The sequence below is a fragment of the Rhinoderma darwinii genome, chromosome 3 (genome assembly GCF_050947455.1).
Source record: "Rhinoderma darwinii isolate aRhiDar2 chromosome 3, aRhiDar2.hap1, whole genome shotgun sequence".
NCBI classification, from domain to species: Eukaryota; Metazoa; Chordata; class Amphibia; order Anura; family Rhinodermatidae; genus Rhinoderma; species Rhinoderma darwinii.
Window position 1 is genome coordinate 98,093,927 of NC_134689.1, and position 21,394 is coordinate 98,115,320.

A 21,394-nucleotide genomic window follows, 5' to 3' on the forward strand; every position below is an offset into this window, starting at 1 on the left:
GAACGCTGAATGTTTGTGCCACATCGCGCTCCGTAGCAGGCAGGACAGCAGTGATGGCGACTTCCCGTGATGTCCACGTAGAAATCTGTCACCAGGAAATTGTCAAATATGATCTGGAGATCAAAGCCCTGATCCAGGTACGGAGGCGGCTAGTGGGCGCTCATAGATGAGGTGTGGGGGCTCTCCCAGGTGGCAGCTGTCACCCGGAGGTCATGATCTGATATAGTCTCCTGTCCAGTATAAAGCATTTAAGCCTTGCAAATAAATAGTTCTTATTATAAAGCATTTCTACCTAATGTCAAACAACTATAAGACCTTGAGTTCACTTATTCAGCTTCCACTTGGTTAACAATTCTCCTCCACCATTTCTTATCTTATGTTAGTTCTATATGTTTCTGGGAAAGCTGGATGACCACTAGTTTAACTGTCATTATAACTACCAAGGTAATTGTTACCCATCTATACTGGAAAAGCCAATCTGCCTAGTTATGCGGTGATACAGGTGAAGTAGACTGAAAAGGTTTTTACCAATTTGGCATATGGATGTCATAGAGAGGGGTCCCCGAGTCAGACGACAGAGCCGTTAAGCAGCGCGACTCTCACTCTGGCAGATTCGAGAAGTCCATGCAATACATATATGTGTATATATTTTGGTTATTTGGCACACTACTCTTTCTCTGTGCCTATGTGAGTTACATGACTGTGGACTGACTGCAGCGTTTACACTAGAATGTGGCCTGACCGGCGGCAGCGTTTACACTAGACTGTGGCCGGATCGGCGGCAGCGTTTACACTAGACTGTGGCCGGACCGGCGGCGGCGTTTACGCTAGACTGTGGCCGGACCGGCGGCGGCGTTTACGCTAGACTGTGGCCGGACCGGCGGCGGCGTTCACGCTAGACTGTGGCCGGACCGGCGGCGGCGTTTACGCTAGACTGTGGCCGGACCGGCGGCGGCGTTCACGCTAGACTGTGGCCGGACCGGCGTTTACACTTGTTATAAGCAAGCGTAGATTTGCAACAAAGTTTGTGCAATGTTCTGGCTTTAGTATTAATAAATCTGTCCGGTTAAACTCTTCTTACATTGCCGATACTTTTCAAAACTGCCGAGTGCTGAAGAAAACAGCAAGTGTTTGCATAAATGTGGCGTGCGCCATGATTTGTGACTATAAAATAAATAATAAACCGCTACAAAGCTATTGATACATCCGCCTCAATGTGTTCTATGTCCTGCTACCTGCAGCTGCCACTAGGTGGAGCGTGGGAACTTACTGCATACTGTCCTACATTGACCACAATAAGAAGACCGTATGCAGATACCTGCTCCCGGCATAACGTTATGCAGCAGAGCTCTGGGCTAAAAAATCACTTTGACTCCTAAGTCTAAAAATGTCGGAATGATGTATTTTTGGGTCGCGTTTAGAACCATTTTAGTCGCCATCTGGAGCCCTGACTATAATATGTGACCAGTGTCAGAAACATTTTAATTTCGCCAGGTAGGGTATGTGCAGAAATAGGAGAGCGGCAGTGGGCGCCAAGAAAAACTCTGTATGCCTGGCATCATAGACAAGTGCTTTCATACCTACATTTCCTCAGTATAGCAAGCACTGGAAAATTGTGTTATTACAGACCTACTTACTGTTTTGGCTATAATGAGATTTTGGTCATGTCTGCTGTTAACAGGATATCCGAGAATGTACAGGTCCGATAAGTACACTGAACGATTTCAATGCACAAGTGAAAGACAAGTTCCGTCTACTGAGGTTAAGGATTCAGGTAGGATGGGAATCAATTAATAGTGAGTTTCTCCACCTAATTGTTTTTCTCCAAAAATCTAATCAATGCTACAGCCTGAGGCCTTCCACATGGAGCTTCTCCAGGGCCAAAGTCCATGTGCGGAGCTCTTCAGATGCTCTACCCGGGCACTCCGACATTGGGAAGCTACTGACTTCACTCTACATGTATGAACAGTGATGTCGCGAGCTTCCAGATGTATATACCTGTGACGGGTGCCATATAGTGACCTCCATCACCCCTAGGCTTCTATGTTAAAAAAACGTATCCCGCGCAGTAAATGTTTTTTTTTTTTTGCAGGATGGAGTAGTGTCGTCCATAACGCTATTGTATCCTAAAAAAAAATGTATATTTAAGTAGCCGAGGCCAAAAGGAGACTCTTCTGGCCTCCTTCAGGCTTATGGAACCTATGGACACATTTATCGTATACGTCGGGAGCTTTCCAGACGTATATGATAAGTGTAGGGCAATAACGTGATGTGAAGGGGGACTGAGCTGAAAAATAATAGCATGGCTTGACTGCTGCCAAGCTGTTTTCCCCTTCTCTGCAGTGACAAACCAGCAATGAGCTGAACAGTCATGATTGACAGTCTGGTTGCTAGGGACATACTGCCTAACAACCACAATCTCTGTAATTGGGTTGCAAGGCAGCACTTTCCTAGTAACCGGTTTGTATCAGATCTCAAGCTCAAGGAAAAAATTGTTAGTAAACAGAGTAGAGAATTGGCTAGGAAGGTTGACTAGTCTTCATTCACACTGCTGCATTAGTTTTGAACAAACAAATGTATAATGTCTTTAAATGTCAGATTTGAGATTTGTTTACAAGCACACATTGGGGAACATTTTTATTAATGTAGTAGAGCATTGGAGACATTTATTTTAAAGGATAGTTGTGAAACCGCACCTTTTATGTAGGTCCCAATATCACTGATATAGAGCAGCGATTTCCAAACTTTTTAAAACCAGGGTACCCCAAACCAGTTAGACGACATTTAAGAACCCTATACTGTTGTCCATGTGGATGACACATCACCAGATTGCGGTGGTTTGTCTTCTGTAGTGACTTCACGGCTGCGCAGGAAGCAGTTGGTGCTGAATGGAGGGGAGCGCTGCTTCTGCAACACAGTGGGTAACAATTACTCATACCGGCAGAGCCACGAGAGTTACTAAAAGGTGGGTGCAGTGAATACACCATATTATTGAGCCGCATCCTCCATGCGGCTGTGGGTGTCTGCCATTAGCAGTCCTGGTTGTAAGGAGTTAAAGGGGTGGTAGTCACTTTTATTGGCTTCAGGGTTAACACCTAAAGGGGCGATGTGCCTTTAAACAACCATTTAGCATATGCTTCCCTGCCACCCAGCCCTCTGTTAGCCGCCACAGATACAGTGAAGGAAATAAGTATTTGATCCCTTGCTGATTTTCTAAGTTTGCCCACTGTCAAAGACATGAACAGTCTAGAATTTTTAGGCTAGGTTAATTTTACCAGTGAGAGATCGATTATATATTTAAAAAAAAAACAGAAAATCACATTGTCAAAATTATATTTATTTATTTGCATTGTGCACAGAGAAATAAGTATTTCATCCCCTACCAACCATTAAGAGTTCAGCCTCCTCCAGACCAGTTACACGCTCCAAATCAACTTGGTGCCTGCATTAAAGACAGCTGTCTCACATGGTCACCTGTATAAAAGACTCCTGTCCACAGACTCAATGAATCAGTCTGACTCTAACCTCTACAACATGGGCAATACCAAAGAGCTTTCTAAGGATGTCGGGGACAAGATCATAGACCTGCACAAGGCTGGAATGGGCTACAAAACCATAAGTAAGACGCTGGGTGAGAAGGAGACAACTGTTGGTGCAATAGTAAGAAAATGGAAGACATACAAAATGACTGTCAATCGACATCGATCTGGGGCTCCATGCAAAATCTCACCTCGTGGGGTATCCTTGATCCTGAGGAAGGTGAGAGCTCAGCTGAAAACTACACGGGGGGAACTTGTTAATGATTTCAAGGCAGCTGGGACCACAGTCACCAAGAAAACCATTGGTAACACATTACGCCGTAATGGATTAAAATCCTGCAGTGCCCGCAAGGTCCCCCTGCTCAAGAAGGCACATGTACAAGCCCGTCTGAAGTTTGCAAATGAACATCTGGATGATTCTGAGAGTGATTGGGAGAAGGAGCTGTGGTCAGATGAGACTAAAATTGAGCTCTTTGGCATTAACTCAACTCGCCGTGTTTGGAGGAAGAGAAATGCTGCCTATGACCCAAAGAACACAGTCCCCACTGTCAAGCATGGAGGTGGAAACATTATGTTTTGGGGGTGTTTCTCTGCTAAGGGCACAGGACTACTTCACCGAATCAATGGGAGAATGGATGGAGCCATGTACCGTCCAATCCTGAGTGACGACCTCCTTCCCTCCACCAGGACATTAAAAATGGCTCGTGGCTGGGTCTTCCAGCACAACAATGACCCGAAACATACAGCCAAGGCAACAAAGGAGTTGCTCAAAAAGAAGCACCTTAAGGTCATGGAGTGGCCTAGCCAGTCTCCAGGCCTTAATCACATTGAAAACTTATGGAGGGAGCTCAAGATCCGAGTTGCCAAGCGACAGCCTCGAAATCTTAATGATTTACAGATGATCTGCAAAGAGGAGTGGGCCAAAATTCCATCTAACATGTGTGCAAACCTCATCATCAACTACTAAAAATGTCTGACTGCTGTGCTTGCCAACAAGGGTTTTGCCACCAAGTATTTAAGTCTTGTTTGCCAAAGCGATCAAATACTTATTTCTCTGTGCACAATGCAAATAAATATATATAATTTTGACAATGTGATTTTCTTTTTTTTTTTTTTTCTTTTATATAACCTATCTCTCACTGGTAAAATTAACCTAGCCTAAAAATCCTAGACTGTTCATGTCTTTGACAGTGGGCAAACTTACAAAATCAGCAAGGGATCAAATACTTATTTCCTTCACTGTATATAGCCAGAATTTCTGATGGGCACAAACTCAGGTCCTGTTCACATGTGCTCAGAATCTCTGTTAGGATCTTCCACCGCAGATTCCATCGTTCTTGCCAAAGTAGCGGAAAGCCGACCGAACACGTTGAAGTCAATGGGTTCCGTTGGGCGCTGTTAGTTTCCGTCATGCTATGGGTTCAGCGCTTCTGGTATTCTTGTTGTTCTGCTCCTGTGACAGAGCAGAACTTTGGGAACCAGAATGCAGATATGGACCGTGCCGTATTTGGTTCATTTAGTGGAATTTTTTTATGTATACCCTATTGTTGGCCCGGTCCTACTGGTAAATTGTGATATTTATCAGTTTGTGTATTTCCTGAAAGGATCTGGAGCAGATGGCCAAAGAACAGGATAAGGAGTCTGACAAGCAAACATTGCTGAAAGAGATGGAGTCTCACAAGAAGCAGATGCTCAGGTGTGTATTAGGTTTGTATCATGTAATTATCTTAGTGGGCAGAACCTCAGATGGTAACACAAATCTGCTTTACTAAGGCGGGCAAAGCGCTAGGAGGAGCTGCGAGGGGAGAGTCCCGGTGGTCAGACCTCGCTTATTATATATATATATATATACACACGGTATATCTGTATCGATCTGCCATAAATGTTTTTTTTTACGGGAAAAGTGTTTTTTTTTTTTTTTTTATATACCATAGTGTAAGAGTATGTGCGCACACACACTAATTACGTCCGTAATTGACGGACGTATTTCGGCCGCAAGTACCGGACCGAACACAGTGCAGGGAGCCGGGCTCCTAGCATCATACTTATGTACGATGCTAGGAGTCCCTGCCTCGCTGCGGGACAACTGTCCCATACTGTAATCATGTTTTCAGTACGGGACAGTTGTCTAGCATCGAGGCAGGGACTCCTAGCATCGTACATAAGTATGATGCTAGGAGCCCGGCTCCCTGCACTGTGTTCGGTCCGGTTCTTGTGGCCGAAATACGTCCGTCAATTACGGACGTAATTAGTGTGTGTGCACATACCCGTACACTTTTTACTGCCTATTATGAAATTGTTTTAGAGTTATTTTCTAGTATATTTTTTCATATCTATCAGTATACCTCATCTTTTTTTTTTTTTCTGTTCGTTTTACAGTAATAGCACGTGACCTACATTTGCTATATACTAGTCCTTCTCAATGAATGAGAATATCATCAAAAAGTTAATTTATTTCAGTAATTCAATTAAAAAAGTGAAACTCATATATTACATAGATTCATTACACACAGAGTGATCTATTTCCAGCATTTTTTTTCTTTTAATGTTGATGATTATGGCTAACAGTTCATGAAAACCCACAATTTAGTGTCTCAGAAAATTAGAATATTGGGTAAAAGTTGAAGATTGTTGACTCATGGTGTCACACTCTAATCAGCTAATGAACACAAAACACCTGCCAAGGTTTCCTAAGCCTTTAACAGGACTGGTCTGATGCTCAGTGGTCCAAAGTCCTGTTTTCAGATGAAAGTAAATTTTGCATTTCATTTGGAAATCCAGGTCCCAGAGTCTGGAGGAAGAGTGGAGAGGTGTCAATCCAAGTTGCTTGTGGTCCAGTGTGAAGTTTCCACAGTCAGTGATGGTTTGGGGAGCCATGTCATCTGCTGGTGTTTGTCCACTGTGTTATATCAAGTCCAGAGTCATCGCAGCCGTCTAGCAGGAAATTTTAGAGCACTTCATGCTTCCCTCCGCTGACAAGTTTTATGGAGATGCTGATTTCATTTTCTAGCAGGACTTGGTACTTTTGGCAGTGTGGGCAGGTGCCAACACCTGGTTTAATAACCAAAGTTTCACTGCGCTTAATTGGCCAGCAAACTTACCTGACCTAAATCCCATGGAGAATCTATAGGGTATTGTGAAGAGGAAGATGAGACACCAGACCCAACAATGCAGACGAGCTGAAGGCTGCTATCAAAGCAACCTGGGCTTCCATAACACCTCAGCAGTGCCAGAGGCTGATCACCTCCATGCCACGCCGCATTGATAACACCTCAGCAGTGCCACAGGCTGATCGCCTCCATGCCACGCCGCATTGATAACACCTCAGCAGTGCCACAGGCTGATCGCTTTCATGCCACGCCGCATTGATGCAGTAATTCATGCAAAAGGAGCCCGACCAAGTATTGAGCGCATATACTGTACATACTTTTCAGTAGGACGACATTTCGGTATTAAAAATAATTTTTGAAATTGGGCTTCTTTAATATTCACATTTTCTGAGAGACTAATTTTGGGTTTTCATTAGCCATAATCATCAACATTAAAAGAAAAAATGCTGGAAATAAATCACTCGGTGTGTAATGAATCTATAGAATATAGGAGTTTCACTTTTTGATTTGAATTACTGAAATAAATAAACTTTTTGATGATATTCTCATTCATTGAGAAGAACTGGTACATTGGGCTCCTGACTTACGGACATATCCACAACCTATGCGGCTTAGTCCACACACTCCAGACTTTTTCCACATCGGATTTCATAGCAGATGCGCATCTAAATCCACGTTAGGCCTGATTCAGACGAACATGTCTGTTTTGCGTTCGTAAAAACGGACCGTATTTCATGAATTTCAGTTCCGTGGGGCATCGGTGTTCCTTTTTTTTTGTTTTTTTTTCTCATCATTACTTTAGCAACTGGTGCATGAAAAACACAGACAACACACCGATGTTGTCCGTGTTTTTCACGCATCCGTTGACTTCATTGGGCGACGTGGTCCGCAAAAACGGACCAAAATAGGACATGCAGTGAAAAACGGACACGCTGCTTGAAATATCACGCATGTGTGAATAGCCCTATTGATTTGCATGGGTCCATATTCTGTCTGTTATTTCAACGGACAGCGCACGGACGTACTTAACGTTCGTCAAGAATAAGGCCTTATGTGCAGATTTCACCCTATGCTTTTCGAACGGTGAAATCCACAGTAAAAATCAGCAACAACTCCACAACAGAAACCCGCAGCATGACTTCAATTCTGCGCAGATTTTTTTCTGCTACGTGTAGCTGGGATTTTTTTAAGCCAAATCCACGTGTATTATACTGTAAATTGCTGTGTATTTTCAGCCTTAACATAATTCCGATCCCGGCCGTTGCAGCTGACTGTCAACTGTTTGTTTCAGCTGAATTTCGCCGCTGATGGTTGCTTCTGAGACGGCGCTATCCCCACGCCGTAAATTTACGGCTTTGTTAGGGATCTACACCCCATCTATGCCGTTAACGTGCTGGTGAGGGGTTTATTTCTCACAATCTGCCCTGTATTTAATGACTTATTCAACATCTTCATTTCAGCAATCAGAGTGTGTGGAGGAAAGCAAATCTTTCTTGTAAGCTGGCGATAGATAATGCTGAAAAGGATGAACTTCTTGAAGGGGGTGATCCCACAAGACAGAGGTATGCGCCCTTTATTTCCATGACAAAGGAAGCTTTTTAACCTATTAGATTTAAGATGGCCACAATAAACATTGAAGAGCGTTCTCCATTTTTTTTGTGACAAAAACATTTGTTTGGAAGAGGCATACACAAATGGAGAATCAAACGTATTGCGGGAAATACTATGGGGGAATTTATTAATTTATTATTCGTTCTACGGCATCAAAACTCGCAGTTTGTGGAAACCATTTATAAATGATATGTCTATGTAGGAGATTTGAAGATCTGCACCAGAAACATGGGACTCCAACCCTATAAACTGGCACAGAACTAGAACCTATTTAGATACAAATAGTGATATTCAAGAGCGGACATTCATTCTAAACGTACAACGGCTGAATCTATATTTTCTTGATAATTGGATGTTTTAATAATACCCAGCTTGCCCACTACTCTGCAAACACAGTTTAGAAGCTTTCCTGATTTAGGTTTCAAGTTTTGGAACCCGAAATTGAAAGCTCTGTCATGCAAATATCATTTTATAAGGATTTTTCCTGTTTTGTTTTTTTTCAATTGATATTTGCGTGTTAGAAACAAATAAAATGTGATTTTATTTATTTTTTTTGTGTTTTTGTTTTTTTATTTTTTTTATATTTACTTTTTTTTTTTTTATTCTCCAACAGAAAAGTAACAAAAGAAAACATGGCTCAGTCCACATGTGGCATCACAGAGAGTTTGATGAGCATCAGTCGGCTGATGTCCCAGCAGGTGCAGCAGAGTGAAGTAACCATGCATACTCTAGGTATGATCACGGTGTTGGTTCTGTTGTAAATCTAGAAAAAAACAAAAACATTCCAGTTAGTTTGTACTTGAAATCTAACAGAATTCTATAATGAGGACGATTCCTCTTCATATGCCATGTTCGGACATATGGATGTCATATAAAGGGGTCCCTCGCCCGGGGCCTGGTGGATTGTAATGCTTTGTGGCCAGCTGCAACTTTTCCCCATAATAGCAGATCGCCGGGGCAGCTTCCTTCCGAAAAGGGAGTAATGTATCAAGACAAACCCTTCTCAGGTCATGCAAGTCTTTATAACATGGTCTGCTACACAAATCACTAATACTTCTTGTCCTGCATTTCGTACTCTTTGTACGTATGTATAAAGTTTCTGTAGTACCGTTTTTATTTTTTGAAGGCTGAGAATTTTAGGGTATATTCACATGGCCAGAGTTGGCAATCGCTGAGGATTTCCAAGAAGATCCGCAACTGAAACTCTGATTTCTGCTATGGATTGGCATGCGGATTAGCTCCATTAAGGTTCCAACAGGGCGGATACGCAAAATCACGCAGCGTGTCCGAACTAGAGCTCGCAGTACATTCCGTCTGAAAAATTGAACTGAATATCTGCTGCATGAGAAAGCACCCATACTTACCCCCACTCTCCTCTGAAGTCTGCTCTGGCCTCCCTGGATGACGTTGCAGGCCATGTGATGCTGCAGCCTGTGATTGGCTGCGGCGGCCACTTGGGATGCAGCGTCATCCCAGGAGGCCAGACAGCAGGAAGAAGCAGGGCGTTCTGGGTAAGTATAATTTTTTTGTATGGAGTTGCGATTTTCGCAACATAAACGTTGCAATTACGCCACTAAAGTAGCAACACTTGGCTTTCTGTTGCGGGTTTTGCATCCCCCCCATTGAATTGAATGGGAAAAACTCGCAACAGTAAATCAACAAAAACGCAGCATAAATTGACAATCTGCGGATTTAAATTCTACACCGCAGGTCAATTTATTAACGTTTACGTTCCGTTTTTCTTTTTGTTTTTTTCCGCAGCGTGGGCATGAGACTTTCTAAATTTCATCCACTTTGCTGCTACTGTAAACGCTGCAGGGTTTTCAAACACAATTCCGTTGTGGAAATTCCGCTACGTTTACGCTATGTGGGAACCCGGCCTAAAGGTCAGGGGAATGAAGTTGCAGCTTTTCCGCGTGAATAATCAAAATGTTGCGGATTATAATATCTAAACCTATATAAATCACACGACCAAAGTTAGCCACCATAGGTATTTTACTTCTTCTTTGCGAAGTCTTTGGTTTGATCTAATATCCGTGTTTTATTACTTATTATGTATCGTATGTATGATTAATTACATTTTTTGTAAATCTTGTGATTTATGTAGGTTTTGATTTAAATGTTGCGCATGAACGTATCTTACTATATGGGTTTTTGCTAGGTTGGATTATAAAATCTGCGGCGTGGTGTTTATTACGCACAGATTATTTACCGTAGCATGTTAACCCCTTCCCGCTCCTTGACGTACTATTACGTCATGGCAGCTGTATCGTTCGCGCTCCATGCCATGATAGTACGTCTCGGGAGTAACGGCCGTTTCGGCCGTCCTCCCGACACATACAGGAGCTGTGACGCTGCTGTCTTGTTCAGCAGCTGTCACAGCTCCTACAGCGGGGACCGATCGCTGTGTCCCCGCTGATTAACCCCTTAAAAGCCGCGTTCTATAGAGATCGCGGCTTTTTAGGGGTTAAGCTGCCATCGCCGGCCTGCTACGCGATAGCGGCCGGCGATGGTGACTATGGCAACCGGACACCAAACAATGGCGTCCGGCTATGCCATAGACGGAAGCCTAGTGGGTCCTGACAACGTCAGGACCCACTATGCTTGCTGTCAGTGAGTAGCTGACAGTTCTAATACACTGCACTACGCATGTAGTGCAGTGTATTAGAATAGCGATCAGGGCCTCCTGCCCTCATGTCCCCTAGTGGGACAAAGTAATAAAGTAAAAAAAAGTTAAAAAAAGATGTGTAAAAATTAGAAAATAAAAGATTTAAAAGTAATAAAAGTAAAAATCCCCCCTTTTCCCTTATCAGTCCTTTATTATTAATAAAAATATATAAACAAACAAATAAACTATACATAATTGGTATCGCCGCGTCCGTAACGGCCTGAACTACAAAATTATTTCATTATTTATCCCGCACGGTGAACGCCGTAAAATAAAATAATAATAAACCGAACCACAATCACAATTCTTTGGTCACTTCACCTCCCAAAAAATGGAATAAAAAGAGATCAAAAAGTCGCATGTACCTAAAAATGGTACTGATCGAAACTACAGTTCATTACGCAAAAAATAAGTCCTCGCACGGCTTTATTGATTGAAAAATAAAAACGTTATGGCTCTTAGAATATGGTAACACAAAAAGTGAATGATTGTTTACAAAACGTATTTTATTGTGCAAACGCCATAAGACATAAAAAAAACTATAAACATCTGGTATCGCCGTAATCGTATCGCCCCGCAGAATAAAGTGAATATGTCATTTATAGCGCACGGTGAACGCTGTAAAAAAAACCGAAAAAAAAACAATAGTAGAATTGCTGTTTTTTAGTCACCACGCCACCTAAAAATAGAATAAAAACTGATCAAAAAGCCGCATGCACCCCAAGAAAACTACAATGGATTCCTCAAGGGGTCTAGTTTCCAAATTGGGGTCACTTTTGGGGGGTTCCCAATGTTTTGGCACCACAAGACCTCTTCAAACCGGACATGGTGCCTAATAAAAAAGAGGCCTCAAAATCCACTGGGTGCTCCTTTGCTTCGGAGGCCGGTGCTTCAGTCCATTACCGCCCAAGGGCCACATGTGGGATATTTCTCTAAACTGCATAATCTGGGCAATACGTATTAAGTTGCATTTCTGTGATAAATCCTTTTGTGTTATAAAAAAAATGGTATAAAGAGGATTTTCTGACAAAAAAAAAATGTAAATTTCACCTCTACTTTGCTCTAAATTTTTGTGAAACACCTAAAGGGTTCATAAACTTTCTACATGCTGTTGTGAATACTTTGAGGGGTCTAGTTTCTAAAATGGGGTATTTGATAGGGGTTTCTAATATATGGGCCCCTCAAAGCAACTTCAGAACTGAACTGGAACCTAAAAAAATAAATAAATGAGGCAATACTTCGCTTCTTACATTATACTGATAATGAGCCGTGCCCACCCCGAGATTACCCCAGTTTTGACCGTTTGTCTAAACGGAGACCCCTATTAGACCGTTCCAGTGCCCGGTTTTCCCAAGCATACACCCCCGAGAAGTGTATTTCTATTGATGAGTCCCTGGTACATTTTAAAGGGAGGGTTCAATTCCGCGAGTACCTGCCGGGTAAGAGGGCAAGGTATGGCGTGAAGATGTATAAGCTGTGAGAGTGCATCAGGGTATACCTACAGGTTTAGGATATATGAAGGAAAGGCCACCCCCAAACCAGACTGCATCCTGGACTACAATAGGTACATGGGAGTGATGGACTTGTAAGATCAAGCCCTGAAGCCCTACAGCGCCATGCGGTGTGGTATAAGAAGCTGGCCGGGAACATCATATAGATGGCTTTGTACAATGCGTACGTGCTACGTCGATGTGCAGGCCAGACGGGAACTTTCCTGGAATTTCAAGAGGTGATTATCAAGAACCTAATCTTTAGGGACCAAGAAGGGGGGGCACCCAGTACTTCTGGAAGCGAGCCCACACGCATCGTACCAGGGCAACACTTTCCAGGGGAAGTTCCCCAAACTGGCAAGAAGGGAAAAAGTCAAAAGAGGTGCAAAGTCTGCTATAAGAGGGCGATAATGGATGACACAATATATCAATGTGACACGTGTCCCGAATAACCAGAGCTCTGTATGAAAGTGTTTTAAAATTTATCATACATCCCTTGGTTTATAATTTACCCCAATTTTACTTACCCTGATGCACTCCGCACAGCTTATCCCCCCTCGTCTTTCCCCTCTGGGCCCTGCTGTGTGTCCAGGCAGCTGATAACAGCCACATGTAGGGTATTGCCATACCTGGGAGAACCCACATTACAGTTTATGGGGTGTAGGTCTCCGGTCAAAATGGCCACTACACCTCTAGATGAATGCCTTAAGGGTGTAGTTTTTAAAACGGGGTCACTTCTTGCGGGTTTCAACTGTACTGGTACCTCAGGGGCTTCTGCATACATGACTTCGCACTAGAAAATCCCAAGTAGGCCAAATGGTGGTCCTTTCCTTCTGAGCCCTCCCATGGGCCCAAACGGCAGTTTATCACAACAAATGGGGTATTGCGGCACTCAGAACAAATTGCGCAACAGAATGGGGTATTTTTTTTCTTGTGAAAATAAGAAATTTTCAGCCAAAACTACATATTATTTGACAAAAATAATTTTGTTTTCATTCCCAGCCCAATTCAAATAAGTTCTGTGAAGAAACTATGGGGTCTAAATGGTCACATTACCCATAAATGAATTCCTTGAGGGGTGTAGTTTCCAAAATGGGGTCACTTCTGGTGGGTTTCCATTGCTTTGATACCTCTGGGGCTCTGCAAATGCGACATGGCACACGAAAACCAAACCAGCAAAATCTGTACTCCAAAGAACACACAGCGCTCCTTCCCTTCTGAGGCCTCCCATGGGCCCAAACGGCAGTTTATTGCCACAAATGGGGTATTGATGCACTCAGGAGAAATTGGGCAACAAAATTGAGTATTTTGTTCCCTGTGAAAATAAGAAATTTTGGTAAAAAATTACATCTTATTGGAAAAAATGACATTTTTTTAATGTCACAGCCCAATTGAAATAGGTGCTGTGAAAAAACTGTGCGGTCAAAATGCTAACAACAACCATAAATGAATTCCTTGAGGGGTGTAGTTTCCAAAATGGGGTCACTTTTGGTGGGTTTCCATTGCTTTGATACCTCTGAGGCTCTGCAAATGCGACATGGCACCCGAAAACCAATCCAACAAAATCTGGACTCCAACAAACATATAGCGCTCCTTTCCTTCTGAGCCCTCCCATGGGCCCAAACGGCAGTTTATCACCACAAATGGGGTACTGCCACACTAAGGACAAATTGGGCAACAAAATGGGGTATTTTGTTCCCTGTGAAAATAAGAAATTTTGATCACAAATGACATTTTATTGGAAAAAATGACATTTTTTTCATTTCAGAGCCCAATTCAAATACGTGCTGTGAAAAAAATGTGCGGTCAAAATGGTAACAACAACCCTAAATGAATTCCTTGAGGGGTGTAGTTTACAAAATGGGGTCACTATTGGGGGATTCCTACTGTTTTGACACCTCAACACCTCTTCAAACCTGGCATGCTGCCTAAAATATATTCTAATAAAAAAGAGGCCTCAAAATGCACTAGGTGCTTCCTTGCTTCTAGGGCTTGTCTTTTAGTCCACGAGCGCAGTAGGGCCACATGTGGGACATTTCTAAAAACGGCAGAATCTGGACAATACATATATAGTAGTGTTTCTCTGGTAAAACCTTCTTTGTTACAGAAAAAAAAATGAATAAAATTGAAATTCAGCAAGAAAAATGAAATTTGCAAATTTCACCTCCACTTTGCTTTAATTCCTGTGAAATGCCTGAAGGGTTAAAAAACTTTATAACTGCTGTTTTGAATACTTTGAGGGGTCTAGTTTTTAAAATGGGGTGTTTTATCAGGGTTTCTAATACATAGGCCCCACAAAGCCACTTCAGAACTCAAGAGGTACCTTAAAAAAAAGGCTTTTGAAATTTTCTTAAAAATATGAGAAATTGCTGTTTATGTTCTAAGCCTTGTAACGTCCAAGAAAAATAAAAGAATGTTCAAAAAACGATGCCAATCTAAAGTAGACATATGGGAAATGTGAACTTGTAACTATTTTGGGTGGTATAAGCGTCTGTTTTACAAGCAGATGCATTTAAATTCTGAAAAATGCAATTTTTTTCAAAATTTTCTCTAAATTTTGCAATTTTTCACCAATAAACACTGAATATATCGACCAAATTTTACCACGAACATGAAGCCCAATGTGTCACGAGAAAACAATCTCAGAATCGCTTGGGTAGGTTTAAGCATTCCGACGTTATTACCACATAAAGTGAAATATGTCAGATTTGAAAAATGGGCTCTGAGCCTTAAGGCCAAAACTAGGCTGCGTCCTTAAGGGGTTAATGAGGCATAAAATACTCTATTCACATGCATTGGCGCTGGGCATATTGATTCTGTACTGATTTTAGATGCATAATTCCATCTAGAAACCACAATGTGTGAACATGGCCTTAGGTTGGCATATCCGATTATATTATACACCCCTCAACATTGAAATTGTAATCCCAAGAAGGGCAAGCCAAAAGGTTATGCAAATCGAGGAAGTTTCAGGTTTTTCTAAGGTCTGCAAATTATCAAATTTTCAAGCACCTAGATCCAATCTGTGGGAGGGACAGAAAAACCAGATGGAAGCAAAGTTTGTTTTTTTTTCTATTCATATGAAACCTCCAAAATCAGATCAAAGTATGTGAGATGATTGTGTGATGCCTCATCGACGTGCCAGTTATATCGCCACTTGTCGCAAACTGAGAGGGACAAAATCCTTGAACTGAGAGACCTTGATTTATCACTCCGGCAGATTGCTATGCGCTTGGGCTCAGATGCCAGCACTGTTCATCGTTGCATGTCCCAGAGGTTGGGAGAACAACAACGAACAGGAATTACAGCAAGAGGTGCACGGATGCTAACCTCTGCACGGACGGATCGACTGATTGGAAGAATGGTGAAAAGTGATCCGTTCTGTACTAAAGTGAAATTGGATGTGTCAGCCCAAGCCTAGGGTGGCAACCAGTGTTGACGCAAACCATTAGAAGGCGTTTGCATGAGATTGAGCTATGAGCCAGATGTCCAGCTACAGGTGTTCTAATAACCACATGCCACTGCTCTCAAAGTCTATCACGGTGCACAGCAATACGGCAATGGCAGCTGGAATGAAGGACTGTCCTCTTCAGCGGAGTCCCGCTTATTTTCTTGGACACAATAATAGCCGGAAATTGGTCTGTGGGACCACGTGGGCAACGCCATGAAAAGGCCTTCACAAGGGAACGTCACACCGGTCCTACTCATGGAATTATGGTGTGGGGTGGCATAGTCTTCATTTCAGGTACAATACAGCTCGGCATAACATTGATTTGGTCGTGGAACCAGTGGTAAGGCTACTTCTCCAAAGTGTCCCAGAAGCTGTTTTTCAACAGAGCAATGCCAGGCTACGTATTGCTCGTGTTACTGTGAGGAGTCTGCGTGGCCTAAACATTCTACCATGGCCTGCGGCCTCTTCAGACTTGTCTCCCATTGAGCACATCTGGGACATCATTGGTCGGCAATTGCAAAGGGAGCTGCCAGCAGCCAATCTTGATGATTTGCGTACCTAAGTGCATTCAGCATGGCATAACATTCCTCAGACAACCATTAATAACCACATTGATAGCATGCCAAGGCGCGTAAGTGCGTGTATTACTGCGCGTGGCATTCATACTTCAAGGTAAATCAAGATGTTTTGGAATATTTTTTTTCCATTTATTTTTTATTTTAATTTTATCATTTGTATATAATTAACATGTCTTTCGATCCTGTGATATCCACATTTCCAAAACTTTTCCTTTTTGGTGTTGCAATTTCAATGTTAAGGAGTGTATATTCGTGTTCTGTGCATATAAGCTTGTCGAGAACTTTCCAACTTATTAAAGTAGAACTACCTGAAGAAATTACTTAAGGGGTTATCCCACAAATAGTATTATTTAGAAACTAATAGAATGTTTTGTGCTGAAACCTCTTACATTGGTATCAGTAAGGGTATGTGCACACGACCTATTTTCAGACGTAAATCAGGTGTTTTACGCCTCAAATTACGCCTGAAAAGACGGCTCCAATACGTCTGCAAAGATCTGCCCATTGCTTGCAATGGGTCTTACGATGTTCTGTTCAGACGAGGTGTAATTTTACGCGTCGCTGTCAAGACGGCGTGTAAAAAGACACCCGCGTCAAAGAAGTGCAGGACAATTCTTGGGACGTTTTTGGAGCCATTTTTCATTGACTCCAATGAAGAACAGCTCCAATTACGTCCGTAATAGACGCCGCAAAAAACGCGAGTACATGCAAAAACCTGAAAACGGCTCCGTAATTTCAGACGTATTTTGCGTTTGCGTGTGAACATACCCGTATAGTGTCCCTATTGTGCATTGATTCATCAGGCATGTGGCCCATTCATTCTGCCTATGATTCTTCTCTATTTGTCAGAGGAGAATCCGAGCATGCACAGTTCAATTCTCCTTCTCCGACCGCGCCGATGAAGACCCTTTCCGTCGTGTCAGTCAGCAGTGGCTCTAATATGGCTGGAGGAATGCAGCCGAACTAAGTTTTTGCTTCTGGGAGGCGGCGTTACAATTAGGGTATGTTCATACTGCTTATTTTCGGCCGTTTTTCGGGCCATAAACGGCCGAAAAATCAGAAGCAGAAAGCCTCCAAACATCTGCCCATTGATTTCAATGGGAAAAACTGCGTTCTGTTCTGACGGGCCGTTTTTACGCGTCCGTTTTGAAAAACAGGCATGAAAAATAAGTGCATGTCACCATTTTCATTGACTCTATAGAAAAACCACTCCAAAAATGGCCGTGAAAAACGCGACTTTGAATAAAACATTTCTGAAAATCAGGAGCTGTTTTTCCTTGAAAACAGCTCTGTACTTTTAGGCTATGTTCACACGGAGTATTTTGGGGGAGGAATATCTGCCTCAAAATTCCATTTGGAACTTTGAGGCAGATTTTCCTCTCCCTGCACGCCGATTTTCGCACCGTTTTTCGCCCGCGGCCATTGAGCGCCGCGGGCAAAAAACAGCGCGAAATACGCTTTCTCTGCCTCCCATTGAAGTCAATGGGAGGTCAGAGGCGGAAACGCCCGAATATAGGGCATGTCGCTTCTTTTTCGCGCGAGGCAGTTTTACTGCTCGCGGGAAAAAGACGCCGACGCCTCCCATTGAAATCAATGGGAGGCATTTTCTGGCCGCTTTTGCCGAGCTTTGCGACGCGGTTTTCGCGTCAAAAAACTCGGCAAAATACCCCGTGTGAACATAGCCTTAGACGTTTTTTAGTAAGCGTTCGCACATACCCTTCGCCTAACCACACAGCACTCCTAGGAGAAGCAGCACTTGGGGGGCTACACGGTGTGGTGCTGCTGCCTGCCCACATAACGAACGAAGCTGAGGTAGACTGAAGAGTGTTTTTTCTTTTTTGTTTTCTGGTTTAGTGAGAGCTGCTTCAAAAAGACCTTTACGGTCTAAACAAATAAATGTGATAATTTGAACATGCAGACCCAAACTGAGGCTGTACTACTGAGTGATGACATGACCCCTTCTTCTTGACGTCTGGTGCAGTCTTCTCATGGAGACCTTGAGTCAATTAAAATCTACGTCAATATCTACACCTTAACTGGCTTAAATAGTTACAAATATGTGTGGTCCTGGGTGGTATGAATGGTGCTTTGAATTCCCTCCATACAAAGTCCCCATGACAACATGGCATTGACTGAATATCTCCCTTTTGTCAACAGGATCTGGTAGTAGTGAAGCCTGACACTGTAGGCCTGTGACTTGAAATGATCATATAGCAATATAGAATTACAATCTTTATAAAAAAAAAATTTTTGGGCATTTCTAATATAAACTAAAGAACTACATCTGAAACTCGATTTCTGCCACGGATTGGCATTAGAGATACTCGTGGATTAGCTCCATTGTAATCGAGTAGAGCTAATCCGCATCCTTTCAGTGCGACAATAATGAACATGCTGCAGGTTTCGAAGTCCGCGACGCCTTTATCAATCTACGTGGATTTTTTCCGGCGCGTGTATTTGTGGCATAGAGCACCCCATTGACCTACATTGCCGGCGGAATAATAGCAGATTGTCAGGATATAGGTGTGGAATCCACGCCTAATGTGGACATGGTTTAGGGGTGCTGGGATTTTTTTTTATAACTACCAGATTATTGCTGTCCGGTTGGGTAATCTAATTGGTTGCTATAGGCAGCACCTCCATATTTCCTTCGTGGTGGCTGCGTTTTTTCTACCATGGGAGAAATTTTATATGGTGCTAATTTTTCTATATCTTGCAAAGCTTCGGTGATATTTTAATATTCCTTTTATTCTATCTTCTTAGGCACCTCATCCAGAACAATCCAAGAAGCCAATGAAGAGTTCAAATCCATGTCTGGAACCATTCAGCTCGGCCGAAAACTCATAACCAAGTACAACCGTCGTGAATTGACAGACAAACTGCTAATTTTCCTAGCACTCGCCTTGTTCTTAGGAACCGTACTTTATATTGTAAAGAAAAGGCTGTTACCTTTCTAGCAGCCGCTATGTGCTCGCTCATTTCCAGGACCATGGCTGCTAGCAGAAGCCGGCGAGCTTGTTCTGAGGATGTACAGGAGGTGCCCCGGAGCCGTGCACCCAAAGTGGATCGTATCTACCACAGATCACTCATGTTTTATTCAAAGATCTAAGTGGCAGCAAAGAAATCTGGAGTCCTCTCAATCTCTACAAGTTGAAAGTGATCAGGATTAATTTATTTTTATTTTTAAATACATTTATTTTAATTTAACATTGACTAAACTATTGAACTTTTTCTGGAAGTATTTACGCTATATACCTGCTAAGAGAGGTGACAGCCGTATAAAAAGCAAATGTTTTATTTTGTTCCACCAGTTATATTATTGTCTATTGTTTCTCCATGTTTACAAACCTCTCAGGTTACTTTTATAGATTTCTAAAAGGGACACTAAACTGTAAAATAAATTAGGAGAATTTTGGATTTTTTTTTTTTTCCCCCGTGTACTACTTCCTGCTACAGAAATCTGGCAGAGAAAACCCGAATCCTTGTCCTCCTTGGACACCTTCATCTTTGGCTGGTGTCAAGACTTAGGTTGTCAGGTCTCCACTGCAGATAGGAGGAGTGGAAGGTTTCTGCTGCAGCATGCTGCCTCCAAACCAGAGACAAAGCCACCTAAGGCGGTCCCATTTTTACAAACTGAATGAGTAGAAAAAAAAAAAAAATGGAGACCTCAGGACACGCATGTATTATAGAAGACAAATAGTGCCAGAGTCAGCCTTTTTTTAATTTATTATAACAACTGTATGACGTGTACAGATTAATATGGGAGAATATACTGATAACAACACATATGGAGATCTAGATACAAAACACTGAAAGAAGGCAAAACTGACATACTGATGCAACACTAACATAAATGTGTAATTTTTGGAATAGAATGACAGATGTAAAATTTTATTGCTATTATTTTTTCCTACAAAATGTATTACATAAGATGCCTTATGTTCTTCTGCAAGTTTTGTGCTCTTTGTGATTTTATTACAGTAATTTTAATAATCTATTACATATGAAAAAATAATTTGTGCTATTTTATTGCATATTGTCATGCTGAATGGTTTCTCGTGTTTTAACAACCTATAATATTAGGCAAAGGAAATCAGAGTTTTTGCATAACATAGTTCTTCAATAAATGCAGTAATAAAGGAAAACGTTTATCGAACACCATATCACCCATGCAAAAAAAGTACTGCCCTTCAGCTTAAAACTTATTGTACCACCTTTTTAGTAGCAAAAATACCAACCAGATTCTACCTGTCATTTAATATCAATCTTGCATCTTTTGATGAATGACAACTTTTCGCAGCACTGCTTTAAAGGGGGTTATCCCGGATGTAAATATTTTTTTTTTATTAGGGCCTACTACAGTTCTTTTGAGAGTGTGTTTTTTTTTTTTGGGAGATGTCTTGTGGGGTTGAGTTGTTGCTGAGCTTTGGCTACCAATTCGGGAAAGATTTCCCCACTATTCTTCTTTTGGAGATAATGGGTCTCTCTGAGGTTGAATTGAGCCCCAGGTTCTTAGAAATAGGATTGAAACCCTCTCCCGATTGGTTAATTGGTTGAGGGAATAGCTTAAAGGGGGTCCTCAGTTTTGGACAATCCCTTAATTGTTAGAAGAGTCCATTGACTATAAGCTCATCCTAAAATGTCTCCATGGTGGGGCCCTAAGCCATCAGCTGTAATCTATGGGAAAATCTAACCTCAAATGGCCCCATGCTCACGACTAGTGTTTTTCACTGACCGCAAATACGGTCCATAGTGCATGTGTATTTACGGATCCGCAAAAAAGGGAGGCTACAAATGATGTCACCAACATGACCCAACCATCTGAAAAGGTCACATGATCGCTCAGGCGCCATTTTCTTGGGGAATCCCCTGCCGTCGCATTGCAACGTTTCCACAATTATGGACGATACAGATGAATATCCTCAGCTGTCCAAAATTTTGCATGTG

The 21,394-nt window shown here is 42.2% G+C and overlaps 1 protein-coding gene and 1 long non-coding RNA gene across 2 annotated transcripts in view; one reads left to right on the forward strand and one right to left on the reverse strand.

The window, feature by feature from the left end:
- Positions 1-38: 38 nt before the first annotated feature.
- On the forward strand, positions 39-19,749 carry BNIP1 (BCL2 interacting protein 1). The gene is made up of 6 exons (XM_075856510.1): positions 39-137; positions 1,682-1,774; positions 5,144-5,235; positions 8,110-8,211; positions 8,874-8,992; positions 19,211-19,749. Exons 1-6 carry the CDS (start codon positions 54-56, stop codon positions 19,402-19,404), a joined length of 684 nt encoding a protein of 227 aa, XP_075712625.1. The 5' UTR covers positions 39-53; the 3' UTR covers positions 19,405-19,749.
- The window catches only part of LOC142749012 (uncharacterized), a 118,894-nt gene continuing 106,377 nt past the window's right edge, over positions 8,878-21,394 (reverse strand). The window contains exon 3 of the long non-coding RNA XR_012882355.1: positions 8,878-9,023. This is a non-coding gene — a long non-coding RNA (uncharacterized LOC142749012). The remainder of the gene's footprint in view (positions 9,024-21,394) is intronic.